The following is a 27285-nucleotide window of genomic DNA, read 5'->3' on the forward strand; positions in this document are numbered from 1 at the left end:
ACTCCACTTGCCTTTAATCTTTAATAAAATAATAATAATATTATATATAATATATAAATATAATATAAGTATAATAATAATAATAATAATAATCTTTAATAAAAAAATAGAGAAGAAAATAGCAAATCACTCTAGTATCTTTGCCAAGAAAACCTCATGAACAGCATGGTCCAATGAATCACAAAAAGCCAGAAATGACTGAAGGACTGAACAACAAATTATTATTAGCTATTATGTGATATATAAATATATGCAATACTTCATATACAATTCATCATATATTAACCTATATGCATATTTATATACCTATATTTGTGTATGCATACATATATAAACACACATATTTATTATGCATATACATGCACACATATTAAGTCTAGGTACAATACAATGGGGGCTAAGGAGACACTAGTAGCACTTGAATTTAGTCTTGAGGGAAATTAGAAATTCCTAAAGGCAGAAGAGAGGACAGAGTACATTCCATTAATAGGAAAGAGTCTATACCTTGACAATGCCCAGTCTCACCCTCTTCCCATTTTGAAGATTAGATAACTAAAGAGGAAAAAGTAAAAGTTAGAGACTTCATTAACTTATAAGCATAATAAAACAATCCCCCCACCCATACATAGAAACACAATTTCTTTGTTGAATCTAAATTTGAATATCACCAGGATTCCTTCTGGCTGCTAAAAATAATAGTGCTATTCTGAAAGAAAGGAGGCTCCCAACATTTCTTCCTCCTTTCTAAGAGACGTCCCAGCTTCTCTTGGGGATATCTGTTCAGCTATAGGGTTATAGAAGAAATGTTAATGATGATTCCCCTGCCTGAAGCTAGGGGCTCCCTAGAGTTCAGTCATTTATCCACATCCTCTCCAGGAGCCAGAGCTCTGTCCTAGGGAGCTGCTTCATTCTTGCCCTGATTCCACTATGGACTTCAGGTTTCTTTGGGGTGTGGTTATTTATTTCCTGGGATCAGGTGAGTCCTGGTTACTGATGGAAAAATTCTTCTTTAGACTTGTCAGATTCTGATTGAAATCCTACCCCTGACCTATTCAATGTTAATCTCTCTCTTTAGTTTATTTCTGTTTTCCCTCTAGGTTCCATGGATGCCAAAGGTGCCAGAATCACTCAGACCCCAAGAAATCTAATCACAGGAATAGGAAAGAATGTGATACTGACGTGTGAACAGAATTTGGGACATGAAACTATGTATTGGTACCGTCAGGACCAGGGCCAGGGGCTTCAACTCATTTATTACTCTATTACAAAAGGTGACCTTCAGAAAGGAGACATTTCTGAGGGGTACAGTGTCACTCGAGACCAGAAGGAGTTCTTTCGTCTTGTTGTGCAGTCAACCACAAACAAACAAGCATCTTCTTATCTCTGTGCCAGTAGCAAAGACACAGTAAGGCTAAGACAGATCTTCTCCATGCAGAAACCTCCTCCCTCTCTCACAGCAACTCTCCGTCTTCTAGGCATATGATACCCTTCCCCCAACACAGGAAGCTATTAGTGCTGTGAGAAAACTATTACCTAAAACACTCTCATGGGGCTTATCATATTTCAACATGAATTGAAGATTATTTTTCTATATCATACATCCCCTAGTAGACTATGGGATACTTGAAACTAGCTTTGTGTATAAGAGGAACTCAAAAATTGTTGTCATACTAATGAATTATTATTAATAATAGTAATTAGAATTTTATAGTGTTTTGAGTTCTAAAAAGTGTTTTTCATATTGTTTGTCTCACTTGAATGGTGGCAGTACAGAAGATAGACTAACAGCTCTGACTAATAGAATTTGAGTTCAAATCCTAGCTTTCTACCTGTAGGCAATAAGAGTGAGCCATTAAACATTTTTTGGTCTCCATTGGTTCAACTAAGCTATAAAATTAGTGAGGGGGGCGGTGGCAGACTAAATGAGCTCTGAGATCCCTTCCTGCTCTAGATTTGTGACATTGGATCCTATCTATGGAGACATTAATGAAGTTTTCACCTATCAGGAATCTGTCCTTTCTAAGCAACAGGTGAGCTGAAGCTCCTGGTCCCAGGCTTGTCAATTACCAGCACAAGATGTTATGCACCAAATTTTGTTCACGTTCCAGTGTCTCTGCCTGTCCTATCCCTAGGATTAGGTATCTAAAAGCCAAGGAGGATTCTAGCACCTCTCATATCCATGAGAACTATGAGGGGGAAGCAGAGATGAGTCCAGGAGGAAAGTTGACATTGAAGTTACTAAGGAAAGGTTTGACACTAGAATCTGGCAAGCTGTTCCCAGGACTTACAGACTTCTGAGAAACAAATGACTACAACAACACAGGAGCTAGTGTACACTTCAGGCTTTTTTAATTTAACTTCTAGGGATCCTGTATCCTAGATCTGTTGGGGGTGGGTGGGTGTAGGGAACAGCTCCTCCAGCCTCTATTTTTTTAACACCAATTCTTATAGACTCCTCAACAGGCTTTCATATATATAATAAGACATTTTTGTGCCTCTTGTAACAAGTATGAGAAATGAGAAGGGAGTTCCCCTGGAATTTAGCTATTTAGAAGAGATGGTGTATGCAGACTGTCAATAATCACAAGGTCTCTACATTGTGGAATGTCTGAGTTCTGCTGAGGAAGAGGAACTAAGTGCTATAATTTGGGAATTGGACCATCTAGGAGATGAAGCACACTCCAGAAGCCACAAGGTGTCTGTTTTACTTCCAATCTGGCTATTTAATCTATCTATACTTTAATATATATCATATATATGCACTTCTGTATATATGCACAACTATATATATATACATATATATATACACATAATATATGTGTATATTCATATAGACTAGTAATTTCATTATTTATGGTCATACTGAGAGTGGAATCTAGGTCCTCTGAGATCAAAGGCCAGATTCTTTTATATACACACATGATTGTACATATATATATATATATATGTATGTGCATAGATGGGTATGTGCTTACATATGTTCATGTTTAAGTATACATAATGAATTTATGTACATATACAAAGATGCAGAGAAGCAGACAAATGAAAAAGTAAGTAAATAAAACGACACTTTATTTTCTACAAACAAATTTAACCCAAAAGGGGTTATTAAAATATTTAATAATTTATAAAAATATTATTAAAGTATTCTAAAATATGCAGGGACTGCTGAAATGTGACACAATCTCATGAGTGATCTATATATTGCTTGTATTTCTTTATTCCTAAATATTTCAAAGAAAGAAGGAATGAGAAGGATGAAGTACAGGCCTCAGACATAAACTTCCTTATGTAATAGACCTGCTCCTAGAGACTTCCATGCTTTACCTGTGGCTCACATCTCTCAGAAAGATTTACAACTACCTACTATGGGACACTTGAAATGTTTTTCTAGGGCATCATGTGAGATGGATGCACTTCTCTGGATACAGGGCTTTCAAGGTGAGACTAGAGGCAAAGACATGAGAGACCAATTGATTTTTTTTTAATTTATTTAGAATAATTTTCCATGGTGACATGATTCATGATTCCTCCCCTCCTCTCCCCACTTCTAGCAATGACAAGCAATTCCACTGGGTTATACATGTATCATTGTTCAAAATCGATTTCCATATTATTTATATTTACAATAGAGTGATCATTTAATACCAGAACCCCAATCATATCCCCATTGAACCACATGATCCACCATATGTTTTTCTTCTGTGTTTCTGCTCCCACAGTTCTTTCTTCTCATAAGTTCCTCCTGCTTGTCTTGGATCATTGCATTGCTGCTAGTAGAAAAGTCCATTACATTCAATTATGCCATAATATATCCATCTCTGTGAACAATGTTCTCCTGATTCTACTCTTTTTGCTCTGCATCGATTCCTGGAGGTCCTTCCAGTTCTCGTGGAATTCCTCCAGTTCTTTATTCCTTTCAGCACAATAGTATTCCATCATCAACATATACCACAATTTGTTCAGTCATTCCCCAATTGAAGGGCATCCCCTCATTTTCCAATTTTTGGCCACCACAAAGAGTACAGCTATGAATATTCTTGTACAAGTCTTTTTCCTTATTATCTCTTTGGGATACAAACCCAGTAGTGATATGGCTGGATCAAAGAACAGGCATTCTTTTATCACCCTTTGGGCATAGTTCCAAATTGCTCTTCAGAATGGTTGGACCAATTCACGACTCCACCAGCAGTTTATTAGTGTCCCAATTTTGCCACATCCCTTTCAACATTTATTACTTTCCTTTGCTACCATATTGCCCAGTCTGATAGGTGTAAGGTGGTACCTCAGAGTTGTTTTAATTTGCATTTATCTAATCAGGAGGAATTTAGAACACTTTCATGTGCTTATTGATAGTTTTGATTTCATTGAGTGAAAACTGCCTATTCATGTCCCTTGCCCATTTATCAATTGGGGAATGGCTTGATTTTTTTGTAAATTTGACTTAGTTCCTTATATATTTGGGAAATTAAACCTTCATCAGAGAGTTTTGTTATAAAAGTGTTCTCCCAGTTGGTTGCTTTCCTTTTAATTTGGGTTGCATTGGTTTTGTCTAAATAAAACTTTTTAATTTGACATAATCAAAGTCATTCATTTTACATTTTGTAATGTTCTCTATTTCTTGCTTGGTCTTAAATTCCTTCCCTTCCCATAGATCTGACAGGTATACTCTTCTATGTTCACTTTATGATTTCACTCTTTATATTTGCCATTTACCCATTTTAAATTTATCTTGATATAGGGTGTAAGATGTTGATCTAAATCTAGTTTTCCCCATACTGTTTTCTAATTTTCTCAGCAGTTTTTGTCAAATACTGAGGTAAAATAGAATTACAGTTGAATTGGCTCTCATGTCAAGAAAATAAAAAGAAATCTCAGGTTCGTAAGTGAACCTTCTGATACCTGAGCCAATTCAACTGTAATTCTATTTTATTGAGAGCGGGGGGGGGGGGGGAATTAAATAGCAGCTGCTTTTGAAACACTAGAATCTGTGTGTAGTTTTAACTGCCTTTTTACCCAATTCAACTAAATTTCTTACTCAAATAATGAAAAAAAAGTTTAGTTACCAACTATGAGAAGAAGAGAATGGGCAATGGGAAGATGTTTCTTCATCTTTGAAATGAGAGGTTTGAACTAAATAGATGGCAGTCCACCTCCATCCAACCATAAATTTTTAATTTAAGAATTTTAGGAAGGGAATCAAAACAGGGGATAGGGAAGAGAAAAATAAAAATAAATGAGAAAGAGATAAGAGTGAGGTAAAGGATAAGCAAAGGTACTACCTAATAAGTGCATAAGAAGCTAAAAAGTGAGTATAATGAAAATTGGAAAAGATTTAAAGCAGAGGAAGGACATTGACATCACTGAAAGACCCCACCTAGTGTAACTAGAAGAGTCCCACAGATCTTCAGTCTGCCAAAATTTCTTCTTACTCTAGCTAAGAGCAATCTATTCCTGCTATAACCTCATGGTGTGCACCAAGACTCTGTACTTTATGATCATTTGTCTTCTAGGAACAGGTGAATCCTGGGATCAGATTGGAAATTTCTGTCTGTGCTTGACAGAACCTGGTTTCAAACTTTACAATTTTAATTGCATTTTCAAATTCTCTTCATGGCTTAGGATGAACATAGTCATTCTTGTTTTTATCTTATTTCCCAATAGGGTTTATGGAAGATAAAGTTACCCAGATTCCAAGACACTTGGTCATAGCAAGAGGAGAAAATGTGATGCTGAGGTGTGACCCAATCAAGCCACACGTGTATATTTTTTGGTATCAATTCCTGGAAGAAGAATTGAAATTCATGGGTTATCTTCAGAATGAGAAAGTCTTAGATAAATCAGGGGTTCCAAAAACTAGATTTTCAATTGATTGGCCCCAAAACTCATCTTCTATTTTGAACATCCAATTTACGGAACCCCAGGATTCAGCTATTTATCTCTGTTCCAGCAGCCTAGGCACAGCATTGTATAATCATTTCCTTTCTTTGTACAAACCCTCTCTGGACACCACACAGGAAATAACAGTTAGAGACAAAGAGACTTTGAATTTAGAAGGGAGAAATTTGGGGAGATGTATGGTGCAACTGAAAAAGAAATCAAAGGAGAAGAAAAAAGAGAATAACTAGAAAGTGAAAACCAAGGAGATATAGAATAAAGACAAATTAAAGGAGGCAAGAGAATAGGGAAAGACAGTGAATAACATGTTGAATTTGGATTTAGTGGATATGAGTTTGAATCCCAACTTTGTGATTTTTTCTTATGAGACATTTTGCAAATCAGTAAACATTAATTAACCACTTACTTTACAAGCCACTCTACAGTCACTTTACTCTTTTAACACTCAGTTTCTTTATCTGTTAAAAAGAGGCAATTTAGATGACCTCCAAGGTTCCTCTGAGCTCTAACTCCATGATCCTATAAGGAGTAAAAAGATTTAAAGTGAAGGAAGAAAAGGACTTGACCTTGAATTCTTAGTGTGAGAAGGTCTCAAGCTACAGCTGGAGAGATAAAAGAGAAGAGACTGAGAAGCAATAGGAGGAGAAGATAAAGGATTCATGTTGAAGCAGAGGACAATCAGAACTCCTAGAGAAGGACTAAAGGAGAACAAAATAAAATAAGGAGTTGATTTGTTTTTCAAGCATTTCAGTCATGGCTGACTCCCAGCTTCCTCTAGATGTTAGTAAATCAGAATAACAGCCTCATAAAGGAAGGGGTAGTTAATTGTGTGTGTGCCTGTCAAAGTGCTAATGGGAGTTTGGGGCAGCTGGGTGGTACAACAGATAGAGCACCAGAACTGGAGTAAAGAAGACTGAATGTCTTGAGTTCAAATCTGGCCCAAAACACTTGGCCAAGTCACTTCACTCTTTTCCCCTCAGTTTTCTCACATGTAAAATGAGCTGAAGAAGTAAATGACAGATCATTCTAGTATCCTTGCCAAGAAAACCCCAAATGGGGTCATAAAGAGTCAGACATAACTGAAATTATTGCACAACAACAACAATGGAAGATGATTATAAAAGACCCAATCCTACATGAAGCATAAAGAGTGCTAAATGTCAAACTGAGCCAGACTGACAAGAAAAACCATTTTTGCATGCCTTTTAGCTTTGTTATGGAGGGTTCAAGATGAATAGGATTTTTTACTTAGTAGTAGGAACAATTATAATTGGAAAAATAATGTAGAATGACTCAACTATGAGTCGGGGTTGGGGGTGAGTACCTGGGAGAGAGAAAAGGCAAATTTTCATTAATTAAAAAAGAAAAGAAAATATAGAGACAAACTAGATGGTACTATTGCCAAATGTATTTGGAATTCCTTGAATTTTTCTGCCCAGAGTAGTGACATTTTGATATCAAATTAAAAGGTGTCTATGGACTACCTAGTGACCTATTAATGACCCTGTGTGATTTAACATTTTCATGAATGCCTTGAATAAGAGGACAGTTGTTAAGCCTATTAATGTGTGGATTGGCATGAGTCCAATTATATGTATTTCTGATTTTCATAGAATTCATCACATTTGTCATTCCTTATAGTGCATTAATATTCTATTAAATTCATGTACCACAATTATTTTATCCACTCACTCATCAGTGGATATCTACTTTGCTTCTAGTCCTTTCTTTAAAATAGAAGGCTGCTATGAATATTTGTAACTCATTTAATTTTTGAGAGAAATATTGTGAAGGTAGAACTGACCGGACTTAAAAACAGATGAAATATAAAGTTTGAAAGAGTGAAAGGTGGAGAATGCCTTCAAGGTTGGGTTCCAAGTGAATGGAAAGATGACGACACCCTTGACAAAAAGGCAAATGACAAAGATGGTCTTTTGGGGAGAAAATATAATGATATACTTTAGAACTATTGAGCCTGAGAAATCTATGGTACATTCATTTGTGAATATCTCATAAGTTTCTGATAATGCAGGACTAGAGTTCAAGGAGGAGAATAGGTCTGAATATATAGAACTGAAAGTCATCTGCATATATATATGTATATATATATATGTTATATTTGAATACATGGGAGATGAGATCATTAAAGGAACATAAAGAGAGAAAGAAAGATAAAAGTCTTGAGGAAGACAAAGATGCTTTAGTTGGAAAGATGAAAGGAATCCATAAATACCACTTCAGCATTTTAGTCATTTTAATTAAGCTTCAGGTTGGAAAAGTTACTCAAATAGAACCTATTTAATTAAACAGACTAGGAAATGCTATATAATGAAAAGGGCAGCTGTTTAGCCTTGACCAAGTCACTTCAATTAGAGTAAATGGGATATGTATGAAAGTTGTAAAGTAAGAAACAAGATTTGACAATCCATTCATTATGTGGGTTGAGTGAAAGTGATAAACTGAAGATAGCAAGGTTGTGAGCCTGGGTGACTAAAGAGTGGTGGTGCCCTTCAGAGTAATGAGAAAGTTGGGAAGAAGGGAATATTTGGAGAAGAAGATAATGACCTCTGTTTTGGACAGGTTAAGTTGCGGTGCCTATTGGACATCCCATTTGAGATGTTCAAAAAGCAGTTAGACATGTTGTAGTTTAGGAGAATGAGTAGGGCTAGACAGAGAAATATGGGAATCATCATGATGTAGATGATAATTGAAGCCATGGGGTTTGATGAGATCTCCAAGTAATTTAATAGTGAGGTTAAAAAAAAGAAGACCCAGGGTAGTCTTGGGAAACACAAGAGGGTTAATGGTGTAATATGGATGAAGAACCAGAAAAGGAAACAGAAGTAGTCAGATATATAAGAGGAAACCTTTCCACATTTGAAGGGCCTATCAGAGCTTTGATTCAAGACCTCTTTATGTCATAATGACAGAAACAGAGCATTTGAGAGCTGGAAGGAACCCCAACCATCTATTGTATCAAAGGAATCCCCAGTAAAAAGTGCATCACAAATGTTCAGCTTCTGATAGAAGACCTACAAGGAAAGAGAATCCATCCCTTCTGGAGGCATCTCATTCCACTATTGGAAAGCTCTAATTACTAAGAATTTTTTTTCTGACATCAAGTGGAAATTTGCCCCTTTTCAATTTCTATCTATTGTTCCTGGTTTTGCCATTTGGGGCCATACAGAACAAATCTAATCCCACCTCCAAATACATATGGGTTGTTATTATAGCTCCTTTGAGTCTTCCCTTTGTCAGGTTATACATGCCCAATTCCTTCAACCAATGAAGAGGTAAATAAAGATTTCAATGGAAAGTATATAGAGACATGGAGTACAAAATTTGTGGCAATAATAGGTAACTATGTAGAATTCAGTTTTGCTTTTGGATATCTGGGCAAGTTGAAAAATGATTCCTACAGGCATTTGGGGTATCAAATCTTGAAGAATCCCAGTGAAATCATTAATATTCATGATGAAGAGTTAATGTATACAGTTATTTGAAAAACTCAAGTCCTATTCACCAATCCAGAAATAAATAAATATGGAGATTGGGAGATCTGTAGAGAGACATAAAATTACTTCATAATGAATTCAAATTCTGAGATCAACAGTGTATAGAGGCAGAGTGGTGTAGGAGAAATGAAGGGGAAACATCAGGAGATGTGTGTTCTAGTCCTGGCTTTGCTCATGACCACCAAATATGTGGGAGATATATCATTTCAGCTGTCCATTCAGAGTGTCCATTTCTTTGTAGGTAAAGTAAGGCATGATTTCTATGGTCTCTCCTGGAGGCGAAATGTTCCTTTATACTGCCTTTGCTAAAAGGGAAGAGGGTGTGGCCACTGCATTGTTTTAGAACTCTTTCTTTCCTCTTACCCTGGAGTTTTGAGTACCTTGCATACCTGGGACCATAGGAGCTGGCAGGGTCAGGTGCTATTTCCATTTGTATTTCAGAAGATCAAAGAACTGTCATGGGCACCTCACTCCTTTGCTGTGTAGTTGTTTTTCTCCTCACAGCAGGTAAGTCCTGAACCTTTATTATAATATTTTATTTTACTTTAGCACAGTGAATGGAGTGTTGGTCCTGGAATCTGGAAGACTCATCTTCCTAAGTTTAAATCCAGTCTCACACATTTACTAACTGTGTGACCCTGGAGAAGTCACTTAATTCTATTTAACTTCATGTACTCATCTGTAAAGTGAGTTGGAGAAGGAAATGGCAAATCATTCTGGTATCTTTGCCAAGAAAATCCCAAATTGAGTCACAAATAGTTGGGCATGACTGAAAAAACTAAATAACAATAATAACATTTTATTTTGAACTATGATTTCACTGGTTCCCAGTGAAGAAACTCTGTTAAGGATGATTAGAAAGCCTTCTGTCACTGATAGCTTATGCCTTGTGCGTTATCATTCTTTAAGTGCCTTGCCTAGGACTATTGAGTTAGTATTTCAAAGGCAAGACTTGAGTTCAAGGTCTTCCTGATTCCAAGGTCAGCCCTGTATCCACTACATGACAACTGACACTTGTGTCTTGAATACAAATGGTGAAGCTCTTTGGTTTGCTAGTTCCAGTGTTAATATTTTCCTACCTAAGCTCCTTCTTTAACTGAATACTACCTTCTGTCTTTTTCCTCCTATAGTCCCCACGGATGCTAGGATCACCCAGAACTTGAGATACCTGGTAACAGCAACAGGACGTGAGGTGACACTAAGATGTGAACAGGATATGGGCCATGATTCTATGTACTGGTATCGACAGGACCCAGGGTTAGGGCTACAGGTGATCTCTTTTTCACTTAATGTTGGTTTCAGTGAAACAGAAACCCCTTATGGATACAGTGCCTCTCGGAAAGAAAAGCCATTCTTCCTGCTAACTCTCAAGTCTACAAGCACAAACCAGACATCTGGGTATTTCTGTGCCAGCAGTACAACCACAGAAGAACAGAGCCACTTCTTCCTTGCACAAAAAACAGCAATCAGAAGAGATGGGATGACCCAGTCACACCTGACCCCACTTGAAAATAAGGAAAGAAGATACTTTCTCAGGTACATGCACAGAAGACCATGAAGGCCAGTCACCTCTGTAGCACATCCCTCCAGGATCTGTTCTAGCCCTTCCATTTCCAATCCTTTCTTGGGCTTCAGTGGTTCTGAGACAAGAGCTGCAAGGAGCATGTGGTGACCACTGGGTCACTGCCACACTGCCACACTACCAGCTTTCTTCTCTGCTCCCAGCCATGTAGAATAAATAGAAAGCCTCAGAAAGAATTCATGCTATAGTGGGAAGAGCCATAGAACCAGAGTTCCAGGGCTGACTTTGTCACTGATGAAATAACAATATTAATTTGGAGGGGTTTAGATGGAAAACACATAGAGATCAACATATAAATACTTTGCTTTTATTCCACAGAGAAGAGCAGTTTGGGAAAGGAGCGAGGAGGAGAAGGAGATCTTACAAATTAACCCTTTAGTTTAATAATCTTCACTAATAATCCTATCTTATCTTATCCTAAACTCCTAAGGGCCAGTTCAACAGAAAGTGAAGAGATTTTACATATAGAGTCTTTTGGCAAGTAGAGGCTGGAGTTCAGATGAAAAGAGTCCTAGATGGTCTAGAGAATGGTTGAAGTTCCCAATATTTCCCTTGGTCCACCCAAAGGTAATTAAGACACACCTATCCACTCTTGTCCAGAGGGCTGCTTGAAGGATGATTCAGATGTTCACAAGAGCACAGATCAGCTGCCTCCAGCTTCTTTGGTAGCTGCCAACCCCCAAGAGACACCAGTAATCTGTCTCCAACCATTTGGAATCTTTCCCCTGCCAGCTCTGAAGATTCTCTGCCTATCAATCATGTTTATGCACTAAGCATTACATTGCAACACTAATTACCTTTGTAACTTATGCAAGTCGCATAACTTTTGCCTGCCTTAGTTTTACCATCTCTAAGACGCATATAATAATAGCATCTACCTCCCAGGGTTATTGTGAGAATGAAATGAGATAATTTTTAAGTGATCTGCAAATTGTTAAGCATTATATTTGTTGTTGTTTAGGTTTTAGGTATTTTGTGACTTCATTTGGGGTTTTCTTGTAAAAGATAGAAGAATAGTTTGCCATTTTCTTTTTCAATACATTTTTCAAATGAAGAAATTAAGGCAGACAGGATTAAGTGACTTGCTCAGGGTCACAGAGCTAGTAAAGTGTCTGAGGCTGGATTTGAACTCAGAGAGATGAATCTTCTTGATTCCAGGCCCAGAACTTTATCCACTGTCCCTTCTGACTGCCCTATAGTAATACTAGTTATTATTTCAAGCATTGTTCATCCTTGGAACTCTCACAGGATCTGAATATATAGTTAAGTCTGACTGAAGGAATGTCTACTCCTAGTTTATTTCTGGTGACATATAAGTGGTAACTTATATGATAACTTGTCCTGGAATTACCCAGATTCCAGTTGTCCTGACTGTTATGTTATCTCCTCAAAGCCTACCCTTTCCTCCCATTTCAAAGGGCCTTGTCCAGCTCCTAGACATTTGGCCCTTGAAGGGACAACAGTCCCACCATTCAGAGAATTATGGATCCAGATCTTAAAGACATCTTGAAATCCATCTAGCCCAATCCTCTCATCTCATGTGATTCAAACATTTGGAGACACAAACTCACATAAATCCCCATTTTTTCCATCAGAATAACATAAAAGACTTGGCTAAGACCCTAGAGTGGAGATAAGACCATGTGTTGTAGAACCAGACCAGCAAACAGAAGCAGATTCTATGAAAAAAATCATAGAATCATAGTTGAGATTAGCCTGGGAGATTCATCCTAGCCACAAGCACTTCATCCCATATGCTCCCTACCATTCAGAGAGGCAATCAGAGTGGTTCCAAATATAGGGAAGGAAAATATCTTTTCTTAATCTTTCTTACATAGGTACAGGAGGAGGTTTGGAGGAATCATTGGGTTAAATGACCCAGAAGAGAAAAGCACTTGGCAGTTTCTTTACAATTTTACTTTCCCATTTTTTGATTAAACATATAGTAGGAAAATTATTTGCTTGGGATATTTCAATGAGATTGATTAAGAGAGTTATAAGTGATTTTCCTCCATGTCAATAGTGGGGACTTTTGAACTTTAGGTTGTCCTTTTTTGAGATTCATTTCATTTTCTTATTTGTGGATCATTAATAAATCTATGTATGAGTAAAAAATCTGTTGAGGAAAATATAAGAATTAAGAAAGAGATAGGATCTTTGCTCAGTGTGGATGGAACCTTGAATGGAAGAGAGAAGAGAAGAGAGAACAGTTTAGCTATTTGACAAGTAGAATTACCTTTGCTTTAGAAAGGACTATAGAAAAATTAGCTGACAGCCCACTGATGGCTAAATAAGGAAAGAACTTAAAAGAGATGAGAAATAATACCCTTACTGAGTTTGAATCATTAGGCCCAGATGAAAATTTTCCTTATGTTTTTAAGGAACCTTTCTATATGATTATTGGACCACCATCAATAGCCTTGGGACAGGTAGGTGGTGCACTGGATAGAGTGCCAGGACTGGAATCAGGAAGCCCTGAGTTAGCCTCAGATACTTACTAGCTATGTAACACTAGGCTTGTCACCCTATTTGCCTCAGTTTCCTCATCTGTAAAATGAGCTTGAGAAGTAAATGGCAAACTACTCCAGTAGCTTTGCCAATAAAACCCCAGATGAGATCATGAAGAATCAGACACAACTGAAACGAGTAAACAAAATCAATAGTCTTGAAAAAAAGGGAAAAGCCTTAATCAAGTGTTGATTAGTCCAAATGAACTCTGTGTGATAGTTACCATGTTGATATAACAAAGAGATCCTGAGGTTATATTTTACCTACATTTGACAAATCTTTGATGTCATTCTGGTAGAAAAAAGGGGGATTTACATGAGTTCGTATCTCCGAATGTTTAAAGGGCATCCCCTTCTCTATATAAATGCTATTTCCTCTCTTCACTTAAAAAATTCATTTCCACCCAAGAGAGATGATATAGCCTCTCTCCATTGATCTTTAACTTTATATTTTCTTATGAAGTTCCACCACTGTGAAAATTCCCATTAATTTAACTATGTATGTTCCATAAATTGAATATAAATGATTATTGACTGATTGCTGTTTGCTGATGCTTGACCATAAAGTGAAAATGGTGCTGTCTGGACATGAGATACTTCTAGGGGAAAAAAATATAATATCTGATGGGTTCCAAATCCCATCTCAGATGCCAACTCTGTATCTCTGGGCAAGTCATTAACCATTAGGCCTGAACAGGATTTTAGAGTGTTAAGACTAGCTGCCCTCTAAAATCCTTTCCTTCTCTAAATCTAATATCCCATGGGCTACTTTCACCAACAGACCTGTAGGAAGGTGAAAGAGGATGCAAGAAAGTCAAGGCAGTGACTAAGGAAGATGAGAGAGATTCATATACATTGGCTGTATATCTCTCATCAGTCACTCACGGTGTCTTTCTGCCATCCTCTTTTCTATTTGGAGGTCAAGGGAAGAGTCTAGGAATTTGTGGAATCCTGGGTAAACAACCTCCTGGGAAACCAGTAGGTCCAGTCTCCCAAGGCTTCCAAGTCACTAATTCATTGAAGGATACCAAAAGGCAGATTATAGAAGGCAAGATTAGAAGAGCTGGCCCCAATTACCAATTCTACCATTGATTTGCTACTTTTTCTATATCCCCAACATCTCTCACATTGGTCATCTTTTCTGTATTCCCACAACCACCTTGGAATTAAGTTGAGGGTTAGGATTAGCATTAGCATTAGAAACCCTGATCCAAACTTACTTCTCACCTAGATGATTACAAAAGACTTCTACTTTATATACTGCCTTAAATTCCTCCCCACACCAATCCATCTGCCAATTGCTGTCAAAGTGATCTTGTAAAACAGATCTGAAAGTTCATCTCCCTGTCCCCTCTCAAACTTCAGGACCAAATGTAGACTTCTTTATTTGACATTTAAGACTCCTTACAACTTGCTTCCTTCCTTACATTCCAGATTTGTTATACAGTCTTTATCTCCTGCTCAGGTTTCCTATAATCTAGTCTACCTACTGGTCTACCTGTGGTTCCTCAAACACAACACTCCTCCTAATATATGCTTCTTAAAATCTATTTTCCTTCAAGATTGAGCTCTTGAGTTATTCCATATAAATTATGCCTTTTTTGCTCTCTCAAGCTGCTATTGCCCTCACTCCTTAAATGACCTTTTATACTTTATATATATATATATATATATGTATATATATATATATATATATTCTGTTTTGATTTTTTCTGTGGTTACATGATTCATGTGGTCTCCCTCACTTCTTCCCTCCCCCTTCCCTGAGTTGATAAGCAATTCCACTGGATTATATAAATATTTTGATATATATATACTGAATATCCCATTATATGTCAGAATGGAAGCATTTGGAGGACACAGAGTGTTTTACTGTTGTCTTTGAATCCCAAGGTCTTAGCAGTGATTGGAACACAATGGACATTTAATGAATGCTTGTTGATTGGTTTATAAATATATGGAAATAGAGTTGTATGTAGGAACAAAGAAATAGGTAAGTTGGGAGAGATGGATTCTGGTTCTGGTTTCCCCATTGTTGAATCATGGGCAACTGATTTTACATTTATGGATTTCAATATCTTTATGTATAAAGTGAAACACCACTTCCATATTAATTCCAGCTGCAAACTTCTACAATTCTATAGTCTGACCTGAATGAGACACTGAGTGGCAGGAAGGCATGGTCACTTCTTTCTAGAGTTGACTTTTTGAACCCCAAGCAAAAATCTGAAGCTGTGGGAACCAAGAGGGAGAATAATATCACAGATTTCATCTAGAGTCTATGAATCTCCAGCACATCAGTATAGAACAAAGAGATAATATTGTTCATTTCTTTTGTGACCATTTTTCTTGTGAGAGAAAGTGAGTATTGTTTGCTGATAGGAAATCCTTTATTTTAGCTTGCCAGTTCTAGATACAGTCTTCTATTCCATGACTGTAACATGTGACTCCTTCCTCACGTGTCTCAGAAACTATTTCCTTTCCCCATAGTCCTCATGGATGCTAGACCTAGAACTTCAGACTCCTGGTTATGACAACAGGATAAAGGAGACACTGAAATATGACTAGGATCTGGAGAATGGCATTATGTATTGGTATCTTTTTATATACAGCTACAAATTTAATATTTGAAGAATAACTTGTGAAGGTTTAACTTCAGAGAATGAACTGAAAATGGAGACATGAAAGATATATTATATATATATGTATATATGTGTGTGTGTGTGTGTGTGTGTGTGTGTGTGTGTGTGTGTGTGTGTTTGCTGCTGATGCCTTCCATGGTGTGGGGAGGGGAAGGAAGGGCTGAGATACCTAGAAATAAATTCTATTAATAAAAAATAAAATGACAGAAAAGAAAAATTATAAATGCTGGAGGAAATGTGGAAAAATAGATACACTAATATACTGTTAGGACTGTGAACTAGTTCAACCATTCTGGGGAACAACTTGGACCTATGTTCAAAGGGCTATAAGACTGTATGTACTGGTATTGTCAAGACTCTGGGTCAACAATATCATTGATCCATTATTCAATTAATACTTGCATTACTATAAGAGGAGAATTCTTTAGTGAATATCTCTCAAAAAGAGAAGAAATTCTTTCTGCTAGCCCTGAGTCTACAAACTCAGGCCAGGCAGCTGGGTAATTCTGTTCCTGCAGTGAGACGATAGCACAACAAACTATCCTCATCCCTACACATACATAAAAAGGACTTACCCAGCCATACTTGGCCCCAATAAAATGTCAGGGGGAAAATGTCACTTATGAACATGAGTGTAGAAACCTTTTTAATTTTCATAATTAATTGATCCCTATAATTTTCATAAGATCTTTATGAACCTTTTAAAAATAATTTTATGACTATCCACCTATATAAGATTCTAAGGGAATCCAGAATAAAAAGAATGAGTAGGAGTTATACTGTTAAATGTTTAAAAACAACCTCTCTAAAAATCACGACCCACTTTTGGAATTAATCAGAGTTCTTACAACTTTTCCCTGATATGTAGTCTGCTAATTTCCAAGGTTTAAATGCTCACAATGAAAATTTAATAGCGAGCTTTCTCAAGCCAATACAACTTTACTAAGCACACCACTGGGTTGATGGGGAGCAGTCAGTTCAAAAGATAGATTTAAAACTCTGAAGGGATTGTCTAACTAGGTGATGGGAAGGAGACAAAGGGGAATACACATTAAAAAGACTTTAAGAAATCAAGCTAAAAAGCTATCAAATCCCTGATTTTAAGGATGAAGAGGAAACTTAGGATTTATCATGGATGTAATTGCCATTTCTCATAGATCCTACTAGCTCTCTTCATTTGTCCCATTCTTTTCATTTAGGCTGACACCATCCTAGCTCACCTCTTCTGTGTTTCTGTTCTTCATGACTTCAAAAATCCTCCAAATTGGTCTCAAATCTCCTACTTCCACTATCACTTTTCTTTAATTCATCCTCCATACAACTAAGACTCTTAAAACGCTAGCCTGACTTGGATCACTACCCTGCTCAGTAATCCCCAATGAAATAATACTTCCTATAGATCAAATAAAAACTCCCTTGTTTGCTATTTTGGAAGTCCTTCCCATCCCGGCTCCAACTTACTTTATTACATTATTCCCCTTCATGAATTCCTCATTTAATCCAAACTGGCCTCCTTGCTCTTCCTCCCTCATGATAGTCTATCCCCTTTCTTGGGATTGTTCCTCAGGCTGTCTCACAAACCTGGAATACTCTCCTCCTTTTTCACCTCAATCAATTAGAATCCATACTTTCTGTCAAAATCCAGCTCATGCACCACCACCTACAAGAAGCTTTCCTCATCCTCCTCCCTCAACTGAAATTACTTTATATTCTCTTTGTGTGGAACACCACTTCCTATAAAGAACTAAAGATAAGCATCACACAGAGACATGGAAAGGTATCTGATGAATGTGAGCAGACTGTAGCACATGACCAACAGGAACTCTGAAGTAGAACAGAGGTAAAGGATGTCATCAAAAAACAAACAAATATGTCGGAAAGAGAAGATGCGATATCACACTGGCCATGTGAGAAGAGATAGGAATAATAAGTAGGAAAATCTCCATTATTTCTCTCTCCATGGAATCCTGACCATCAGATTTTTGAACCTCTTAAAAGTCAGGATTCAGAGACCAAGGACAAAAACCTACTTGGAGAATAGCAGTGCCTAAGGGAAAGTGCTCTAAGGGATGACCTGGTTGAATCTCATTATTGCCATATTCTGCAATCATTTCTGCTTATAAGTAGAGAATTAATACATGCAAAGTTTTGAGTATAAAGGGGCTTACCTCTCATGGAGAGGCACCAAAGAAAACTTTTTGTCCAGGTCCATAATGTCCAACCATCTTCAAATCTTACCTGGCCTCTGTGTTTATAATAACAACCCCTATGTCTCTGGATTATTCCTCTAATCACATATCCTATGTATAGAATAGATTGATCAGTGGTGCACCAGTTCCTAGACTTCACTTTCACTCCAATAATTACCCTGATTGAAGTACAGAGTAGAAGTCTTAATGCAATCAACCCACATCATAGCCCCATTTGTTCCTCTTTCCCATCCCTCCCCTCCTCCTTACATCCCTGACAGAGCAAAGGGGTTTTCAGTGTATATTCCTTGCAAATATGATTATACTTCCTTCCTCCCCCAAGTCGTATTGAGCTTTGCTTATACACCATCACCTATTTCAGCTTTCAAGCAAGAGAAGGCTCTGTACCCACTCTGCCTGCCCATTTCAAATCTCCCCAAGTCACTGTCACTACAAATGTTTTCCCTTATCCAGGTTCTCTCCTCAATTTCTTGCTTCCCTTCAGGGGGCAATGGCACATTCTGAATTGTTTCCTTTCATGTTTCTCACTCCAGATGCCTTCAGTACTAGTGACTTTCCTCTAAGATCACTTTCTATTTGTCCTGTTCATACTTGCATGTACATAGTTGCATTCTTGTTGTCTCTCCACTTAGATTGTGAACACCTTGAGGGCAAGGATTATATTTTGTCCTTTCTTTGTATCTTTGGTGCTTAACACAGTATCTGACATATGGTAAGCACTTAGTAAATGCATGTTGAATAGCAATTAGGTTGTTCAGTGGATAGAGATTCAGACCTTAAGACAAGAGTTCTTGGGTCCAAATCTGGCCTCAGACATTTCCGAACTATGTGACCTTGGGCAAGTCACTCAACCCCAATTCCCTAGCTCTTGTCACCCTTCTGATATACTAAAAGAGAAGGTAAAGGTTTAGATAAATCATTAAATAAATGTTTGTTGACTCACTGATTTCAGTGATCTTATTTAAGAGATATTTTAATAAAATATTTTAATAAAAACTAAAACCAATATATAATTACTACAAATCTTGGAAAGTTTAAACACTGGATTATAGAATCATAATTTAAAATATCTTGACAAGGATATGGATTCACCATTAAAAGGGAGATAGCTTGAATTCTATCATGAGGAAATTCAGGATTGTCTGAACCCTACCAGCAAAACAAATATATCTGTATGTATATAATTATATTTATATTATTCTATGTATAATGTTCTATGTATGATATAACATATAATAGAATATATAACTATATATCATTATTAATATGCAAATATAAAATTTTAAATATATTGACTAGCTAGATTATTAGGACATATATAATAATGTGAAATTTAATTAAGAAACAACCCATATGCCCAGAAGGGCAAAAAATTGACTTTAAACATCTAATATGAGAGCAGTATAATGAGACAGATTATTGTACCTCTGTAAAAAGCTTTGGGGTTTTAATGACCTGGAAGTTCAGTATATCTCAACAGTGCTATTTATAATAGCTAAGCAAGTTAACAGACACTTGGATGCATTAAAAGAGGCATGGAATATGGGTGAAATGAAGCAAGAGACTTGCTGTAGTTTGAGCCCTCAAAGACTATATCTGTCATTGTTATGTCCAATCCTGAGCAACAGATTTTAGGTCTGATATTAGGTGGGATGTGAAGCCTTTCTTCCAGCGTATAAAGAGTGGTCATGTGAAAAAGGGTAATTAATTTTCTTTTCTTTAGTCCTAGAAGGCAAAAATTGGGGAGAGGGAACTTTAGGCTTGATATAAGAAAAAAAATCTCTAAATGTCTCTAGTCAATCAATCAGTAAGCATTCATTAAGTACCTACTATGTGGCAGCCACTCTACAAAGTGCAATGATCTACCTAGTAGTAAGTTCTCCTTTATTAGAATTTTTTAATAAAAGACTTGATATCTACTTTATAAATGTACGTTGAACAGAGGACCCTTTTTCATGTATGTGTTGGCATTGTCTTTTGGGGTTCCTTCTAGCTCTGAGGCTCTGTGATGTTGTGATCATAAAGCACATCGAGGCCAGCTTCCAATCCAAACCTAGAGTTTATTGGAAATCTATCTTCATCATTCCTGACATTGGATTATCCAGTTTTCGTTTCCATATTTCCATTGTTGTGATAATCTCTTTCTCTCAAGGCAGCCTATTTATTCCATCTTTAAAGAGCTCTCTATTTTTGGTCATATATTTCTTTTTCATGTGAAGCCATAGTCTACCTAAGACTTTCTTGCACTGGTCCCAATTGTTTCCTTTGCACATAAAAAGAGTAAAACTAATCTCTCTTTCATATGCTTCAAATATTTAAAGGCAACTATCACTTTCGTCTACCAAACTGTCAACTACTAAATTTTCAAATCAGAAAAGTTGTTCAAAGATAAATTTTTTAACTTTATTATGCCATAGATATTCATCCTTAGGTGTACTCAATCTTACCTTAGGAAAGGAAGGCTAGGGAAAATTATCTCGCATAAGCAGAGTGTACAAATAAATATCTATACAAAAAAAGAGGAAGGCTGGGGGGCATCTGATATTCAAACCTCATTCATGAACTGATCAGTGAAGGGAAGGGAAGAAAAGAAGAGGAGTGGGAGACATACACACACACGCACACATATGCACAGAGAGGGGGCGGGGAGAGAGAGATGGTATACATTTCACTTAACAGGGAAATAGAAGGGAAAGGAGATAAGAGAGAATATGGAGGATAGATTAAGGGAAAAAGTGCTAAGCCAATAAACTCTAAAGGTGTACAAAAATATTTATAGCTCTTTTCTGAGGGAGCAAAGAATGAGAATCTGGGGAAAATGTCCATAAATTGGACTATGGCTAAATACCTTATGGCATATAAATGTGATGGAATACTACTGTGCTGTAAGAAATGATGAAGAGGTTTTCAGAGAAATCTGGTAAGTCTTGTGTGAACTGACAGAGTGAAGTGAACATAACTGAAGCATAAATCATTCAATGACAATAATACAGTTGAGGCAAACTATGAAAGATTTAAGAACTTTGATTGAAATATAGAGCAACCACAATGCCAAAGAGCTAATGATGAAGCACACTACCCAACTCCTAATAGAAAAGTTAAGAACTCTGAGTGCAAAATGAAGCATATTTCTGGATGTGATCAATGGGGAAATTTGTTTTGCTTGACTATGCATATTTGTAAGAAGGCTCTTGTTTTCCTCTCAATTGAGGTGAAGAGAGTTTTGAAATGAGAAAGAGAAGTCAGATTTTTGCCATTTGAAATTATACATGTGTGTGCATATATGTGTGGGATACTTGTTGGCCACAAGCACAATTGTCAACCTGATTCCTGAAGGGATAGTGTGCCCATTAATTTGGGAATGCTGAACAAATTGTTTTACATGAATGTAATGATAGCTAACATAAGGGGACAACAGCATAGAGATGAGGTCCAAGGATTTGACAGGCAGACCATGAGACACAGAATCCCAGAAAACCTTCATGGCAGGGGAAAATTTCCAAACCATTGAGGAGACTGTTGGACTTCACTTGGGGGTTTGCAGCTGACAAAGAAGCTGGTGGTTGCTGATCTGTGCTCCTGTGGACATCTCTGGATCATCCTTCAAGCAGCCCTCTGGACAAGAGTGGATAGGTGTTTCCCAATTACACTTGGGTGGACCAAGGGAAATATTGGGAGCTCCAACCATTCTCTGAATCATCTAGGACTCCTCATCTGGACTCCAGTCTCTACTTTCCAAAAGACTCTATATGTAAGATCTCTCTGCATTTTCTGTTGGACTGGCCCTTAGGAGTTTGGGATAAGGTAAGATAGGACTATTAGTTAGAAGTTTTAAACTAAGTCATTAAGTTGTAAGACTTCCTTCTCCCCCTCCCTCCATTACCAAATCTCTCCTCTCTGTTGAATAAAAGCAAAATGTTTATATGCTAATCCCTATGTGTTTTCCATCCTAAACGTCTCCAAATTAATATTGTTACTTCAACATATAATCAAAATACCCAATGAAATAGATAGCATTAGACAGTAGCTCCTCTGGGGAAAAATGTGATTTAATCGACTACATCCTCAATATGAATCAAGAGTAAAGGTATGTTGCATTAAAAGATTCATAGTGTCTAGGAGGAGGAAAGTCTAAACCTTCAGTGAGCTATATTTAGATCTGGGTACCACAATTCAGGCCAGATGTTAGATGAGTACAACAGATTTCTTCCAACTTTTTAAAGGTTCTTTTGTACAAAAGCCATTATGTTTGTTATACGTGGTCCCAGATGATAGAACTAGGAATTATATGGAACAGTGAAGAGTCAAGTAGTACACCTTGTTAGTAATGCCACTTCTTCCATTAAATAGTTTGGTTGTATTGATTGAACCAGATGACTTGGAGTCTGTAAGACCAGAGTTCAAATGTGGCTTTAGATACTTACTGCATGGCCCTGGGCAAGTCATTCTTGCTTCATTTTCCTTATTAATAAAAAGAAAAAACTAATAGCATCTTCTCCAGATTGTTGCAAAAATTAAATGAGAAAATATATGTAAATACTTGCTATTATTATCTCTAAGAGCTCTAAGATTGTGTTTCTAAAAGTATTTATGTCATAGCTGGGGCTTCCTCTCCTGCCCCTTGAACCCCAAGAAAAGCTTACCTAATTTGAAAGCATTCTGTGGGGCCACATTCATTCAAAACCATACTTCACCAACTTTAAATAATTAGATAGGGGCCTCTGGGTGGCTCAGTGAACCAGGGCTAGAGACAGGAGGTTCTGGGTTCAAATCTGACCTCAGACACTTCCTGACTGTGTGACCCTGGAAAAGTCACTTAACCCCATTGCCTAGCCCTTATTGCTCTTCTGCCTTGTAATTAATACACAGTATTGATTCTAAGATGTAAGTAAGGGTTTTAAAAAATAAATAGAGGAAACAATTTTTTCAAAGCACTAAATAAAATAGCATACTGGGAAGAGTAGCAATAGAACATTTTACCTATGCATCTGGGGCACAGTCTTGCAGTAAAACATATGTCAGGGGATACAAATAAGAATTACACATAGTGAAGAGGGTGGAATTTATGTGGTCAGCACATGGGAGGAGAGAGTAATATGTGGGGAAGAATTGTGACTGAGGAATATGTTTGTTATTACAATACATGCTTCTGGTGCTGCTTCCCTGTCTTCACATTGATGATGTATTTCTCTAGGATGCATGGATGGGGGCTATTCCCACTTGTGTGTTGAATTTGGGATTCTTTGTACCATTTTTTCCCCATTGGGTTGTTATCACTTGTGCCATATATTATGTCCTTATCAGTTGTCTTCATCAGCACTTCTTCCTCTCTCCATATGAGGAGACAATTCTGACATCTCTTTTTTTAGCTTAAAGCCCAGAGACTGAGTTTTTGCACTTTAAAAGTCATGTCCTTATAATTTAGTTTTAAAGCTAGAGGGGGAAAAAAACACCATCTATGTCATAGCTTTCTTTCCATAAAGAAAGATCTGTCACTTCCTAGAGTCTAAATCCCAGGGGTTTAGTTCTCTTGGAACCAAAACCTGACAGACAGCTAATGAGAATCCATAGGCATTTACTCTGTCTTTTGAATTCATTTCATCCTGCTAGCACGATCAAAGTCTCTACCCCAAGTCCCTGTCTAATTTAGAGTTTCAAAGTACCCTTGAACTCTCCATCAAGTCCTGATTTTTTGATAAAGAAGTCAACCTACATTTTGTGAAGCTTCGTTCCAATATATTGCAAAGGGCTACATTGGCTGTACCACTAAGATCCTCAGGGTCTGCCATGTGAGGAAAGAGGGAAGGAACCAGCAAAAGGTAATTGGAGTCACTGCCAAAAAATCACTCTCCATTTCAACTCCTTTGGTCTAAATTTCTGCCTTTCGCATGGAAATATGGACCAGCACAGACCTCCTGGGCTGTAAGCTGTCCTCTGTTACCTTCTGAGGAGGTTTGGATGGGTTTGAGATACTCCTCAGAGAGACAGACCAAAAGATCAGCAATGCACTTGAAGACTTACATATGAAACCACGTCTTTGCTGAAGGAAGGCGCTGAGAAGTCTTCTCACTGTAACTTTGTGCAGTGTTTTTGCAGTTTTCCTGAATGGGATCCCTAAGAATCACTCACCCTGACCGGCTTGACAGATATTAGAAGGTAATGTCTGAACATAGTCATCTGAGAGTCTTAAAACCAGGTAAGAGTCAGTTCAAAAGCTGAAATAAAGATGCCTAAGGGCTTCTCTAGCTAACTGATTGGAGATAGAGAGTAGACTGTGCAGTTTCATATTTCTTTTTTTTTTTTAATTCTTAAAAAGGTCCCTGGGGCTACCAAGCTAAAGTTCTATTCCACCATTGGGAAGAAAAAGGTAATCTAGAAGTCATCCTTGATTTCTTACTCCACACAACAAATGTATTCCCAAATCCTATAGATTCTACCTTCTCTGCATCTCTTTCATCTAATACTGTGTCCGAATTTCCCTCTTCTTTCTCTCATCATCACCACAAGACTTATCTTTTCTAGGCTAAATATCTCAGCATCTTTAAGGACTCCTTGTAGAGCATGGTTTGGAGAACTGTCAACCTGTTTACATTCCTAAAGATCTACCCTAGATTGTACTGACCCAAATCAAAATGAGACATTATAGATTTCTGTCAGCAAGGTGTGTACATACACACACATACAGATGCACACACACGCACACATACAGACATACAGAACCACACACATTTATTCTCCTTGAAAGTCTCCTTATATACAGGCAATTCTATTTTCAATTGACCAAACTTCATCAATTATTCCATCATCCATAAAAGTCTTTCCTTACTCCAACCTGGCATAATTTTCAAAGCAATTTCAATAGCCTGAAGACAAATTATTCCTTTTATTCACACTATAGTCTAGTCCAGTGATGATGAACCTATGGCATGAGTGTCATAGATGGCACACAGAGTGCTCAGTCTTTGTGGGCATGCAGCCACCCCCTCCCAACCCCAGAGTTCATTACTAGAAAGGCAGAAAGACATAGGGGAGCTGCTCCCTTCCCCTTCTCCATGTGCCTGAGTACATTTTTCACATCACCCACCCCTCTGCCCATCAGCCCAAGGGGGGACCTTTTTCCCTCCCTGTGTGGAGTGAGGGGGGAAGGGCATGCCCATCACTTGGTGGGGAGGGGCACAGCATGTGATCTCAGGGGGGTGGGGGTGTCTCTAAAAAGTTCACCATCACTGGTCTAGTCAAACTATTCTTGTTGTTGCAATTACATGACATGCCATCTTCATGTCTTTATGCTGACTTCCTCACATGCCTTGAATGCCCTCCTATTCAAATCTGCCTCTTAGAATACTTGGCCTCTTTCAAGATTCAACTGAAACACCACTCTCTCATGAAGTCTTTCCCACTCCCTCAATTATCAAGAGTCTTCCCCGATGGTCTTGTAATTATTGTGTATATATTTCATACTTGGTGGGCCCTACCCCATCCTTTCACTCCCTCTGTGGGCTCATTTCCTTCCGACCAACATCCATACTCATAAGTTGGAGTTCTCCAGTAGGACTGGCTTTTGCTATTACTCTCAGAACACTAGGTATAACCCTCAGGGATGGTTTCTACACTTCTAATACAGTAGCTCATGAGTCCTCACAGCATGCCTCCTATTAACAAATCACTCAACTGACTCAGTTGGCATAATTAACTCTTAACAAAAGCATAAGAACTGTAATTACACAACACTCTACTCAGAAATCAAAAATATACTCTTCCACTCACACATTCATTGACTGTGGTAAATAATGGGTATAATTTAAACCACCATGGAAATGGGGCAGACACATGGGGACAAAATCTGGCAAGGGCAACTCATAACTCTGGAACATGGCCTTGATGGACTTTTTCCAAGGCCACTCTCATGAAGTTCACTAGGTGGTTCCATGGATAAATGAGGATGTTCTCTGGCTAGGCTGGGTTGCTTCTCAAAGGCATATTAACTTGGGTGGGTTGTTCCACTAAACTCTGTTACTCTGCTGCTATTTGGTTACTAGTCTGGCCTATTATTCTGTTACTCTAGGAATTACACAAAAGTGGGGAAGTATATGCACATTGGAAACAAGGATGGGGTCCACAGACCCAGACAATGCCAGCAATTAAGGAACCAAGATAGGCAAGGCACATGTCTGGAGGGGGAACTCATCTCCCTAGTGCTACAGAAGCAGCAATTTCTTTCTAATAGTTTCATGATGCTGCTTTATAATGGACTTATTCTCTGCTTGGACTCATAGTTCTGGTTCTTTCCATTAATATCTTTTAATAGGGCTGTTTTTGTTGTTGTTTTTTTTTTTGCTAATTCATAGGAAAGATATGGATATATGTAAAAAGATACTCTAATCATTTTAAATATGAGGTTTCATGTGTAATCTGAATACCATTGCTTTGAAGATATGGAGAAAAATTTGATGGGAAATGAAGTTATATATGTTAGGAGTTGAATCTTTGTGAATTGTTACCATGGGCTTGAGATGGGAGGGAATGGATAAGGGCTAGAATTCGAATCGGTATTACCCACCCAGATTATCTTCACTGGGTGAGTAGCAGTGACAGTGACAATGGGAGTGGTAATACTAACCACTGGCATATGGTGGTACATACTACCACTTGGTAGTACAGTAGTAGCAGCATCCAGTGGTGGGAGTTTTATTTGACAGGAGCAACAAGCATGGTAACTGCAGCATAATAGTGGTTGAACAGTTTGGTATATACAGAGAATTAAGTCAAATCAGAGGTTTAAGCCTCTAAATAAGTCACTAGGGTTTAGGTTTCTTTAGCTATGCATTGTGTCAATTATAAGAGGAATTTATAATTTTATTTTATTAAGAATTAATTGCGGAAGCCTGGGTTTAAATTTAACCTAGTTGTGTGACCCTGGGTAAGTCATTT

At 37.6% G+C, this 27285-nt stretch overlaps 2 protein-coding genes across 2 annotated transcripts in view; both read left to right on the plus strand.

Moving 5' to 3' along the window:
- Positions 1-27285, plus strand: part of LOC100617727 (T cell receptor beta constant 2) — a gene marked incomplete in the record, with an annotated part of 296241 nt that overhangs the window by 169665 nt on the left and 99291 nt on the right.
- Positions 1-27285, plus strand: part of TRB (T cell receptor beta constant 2) — a 199207-nt gene that overhangs the window by 98213 nt on the left and 73709 nt on the right. The window contains exons 3-4 of the mRNA XM_056799811.1: positions 5691-5952; positions 12615-12622. Coding sequence (XP_056655789.1) covers positions 5691-5952; positions 12615-12622 — 270 coding nt within the window. The remainder of the gene's footprint in view (positions 1-5690; positions 5953-12614; positions 12623-27285) is intronic.

This window comes from Monodelphis domestica, chromosome 5 (assembly GCF_027887165.1).
Source record: "Monodelphis domestica isolate mMonDom1 chromosome 5, mMonDom1.pri, whole genome shotgun sequence".
Classification (NCBI taxonomy): Eukaryota; Metazoa; Chordata; class Mammalia; order Didelphimorphia; family Didelphidae; genus Monodelphis; species Monodelphis domestica.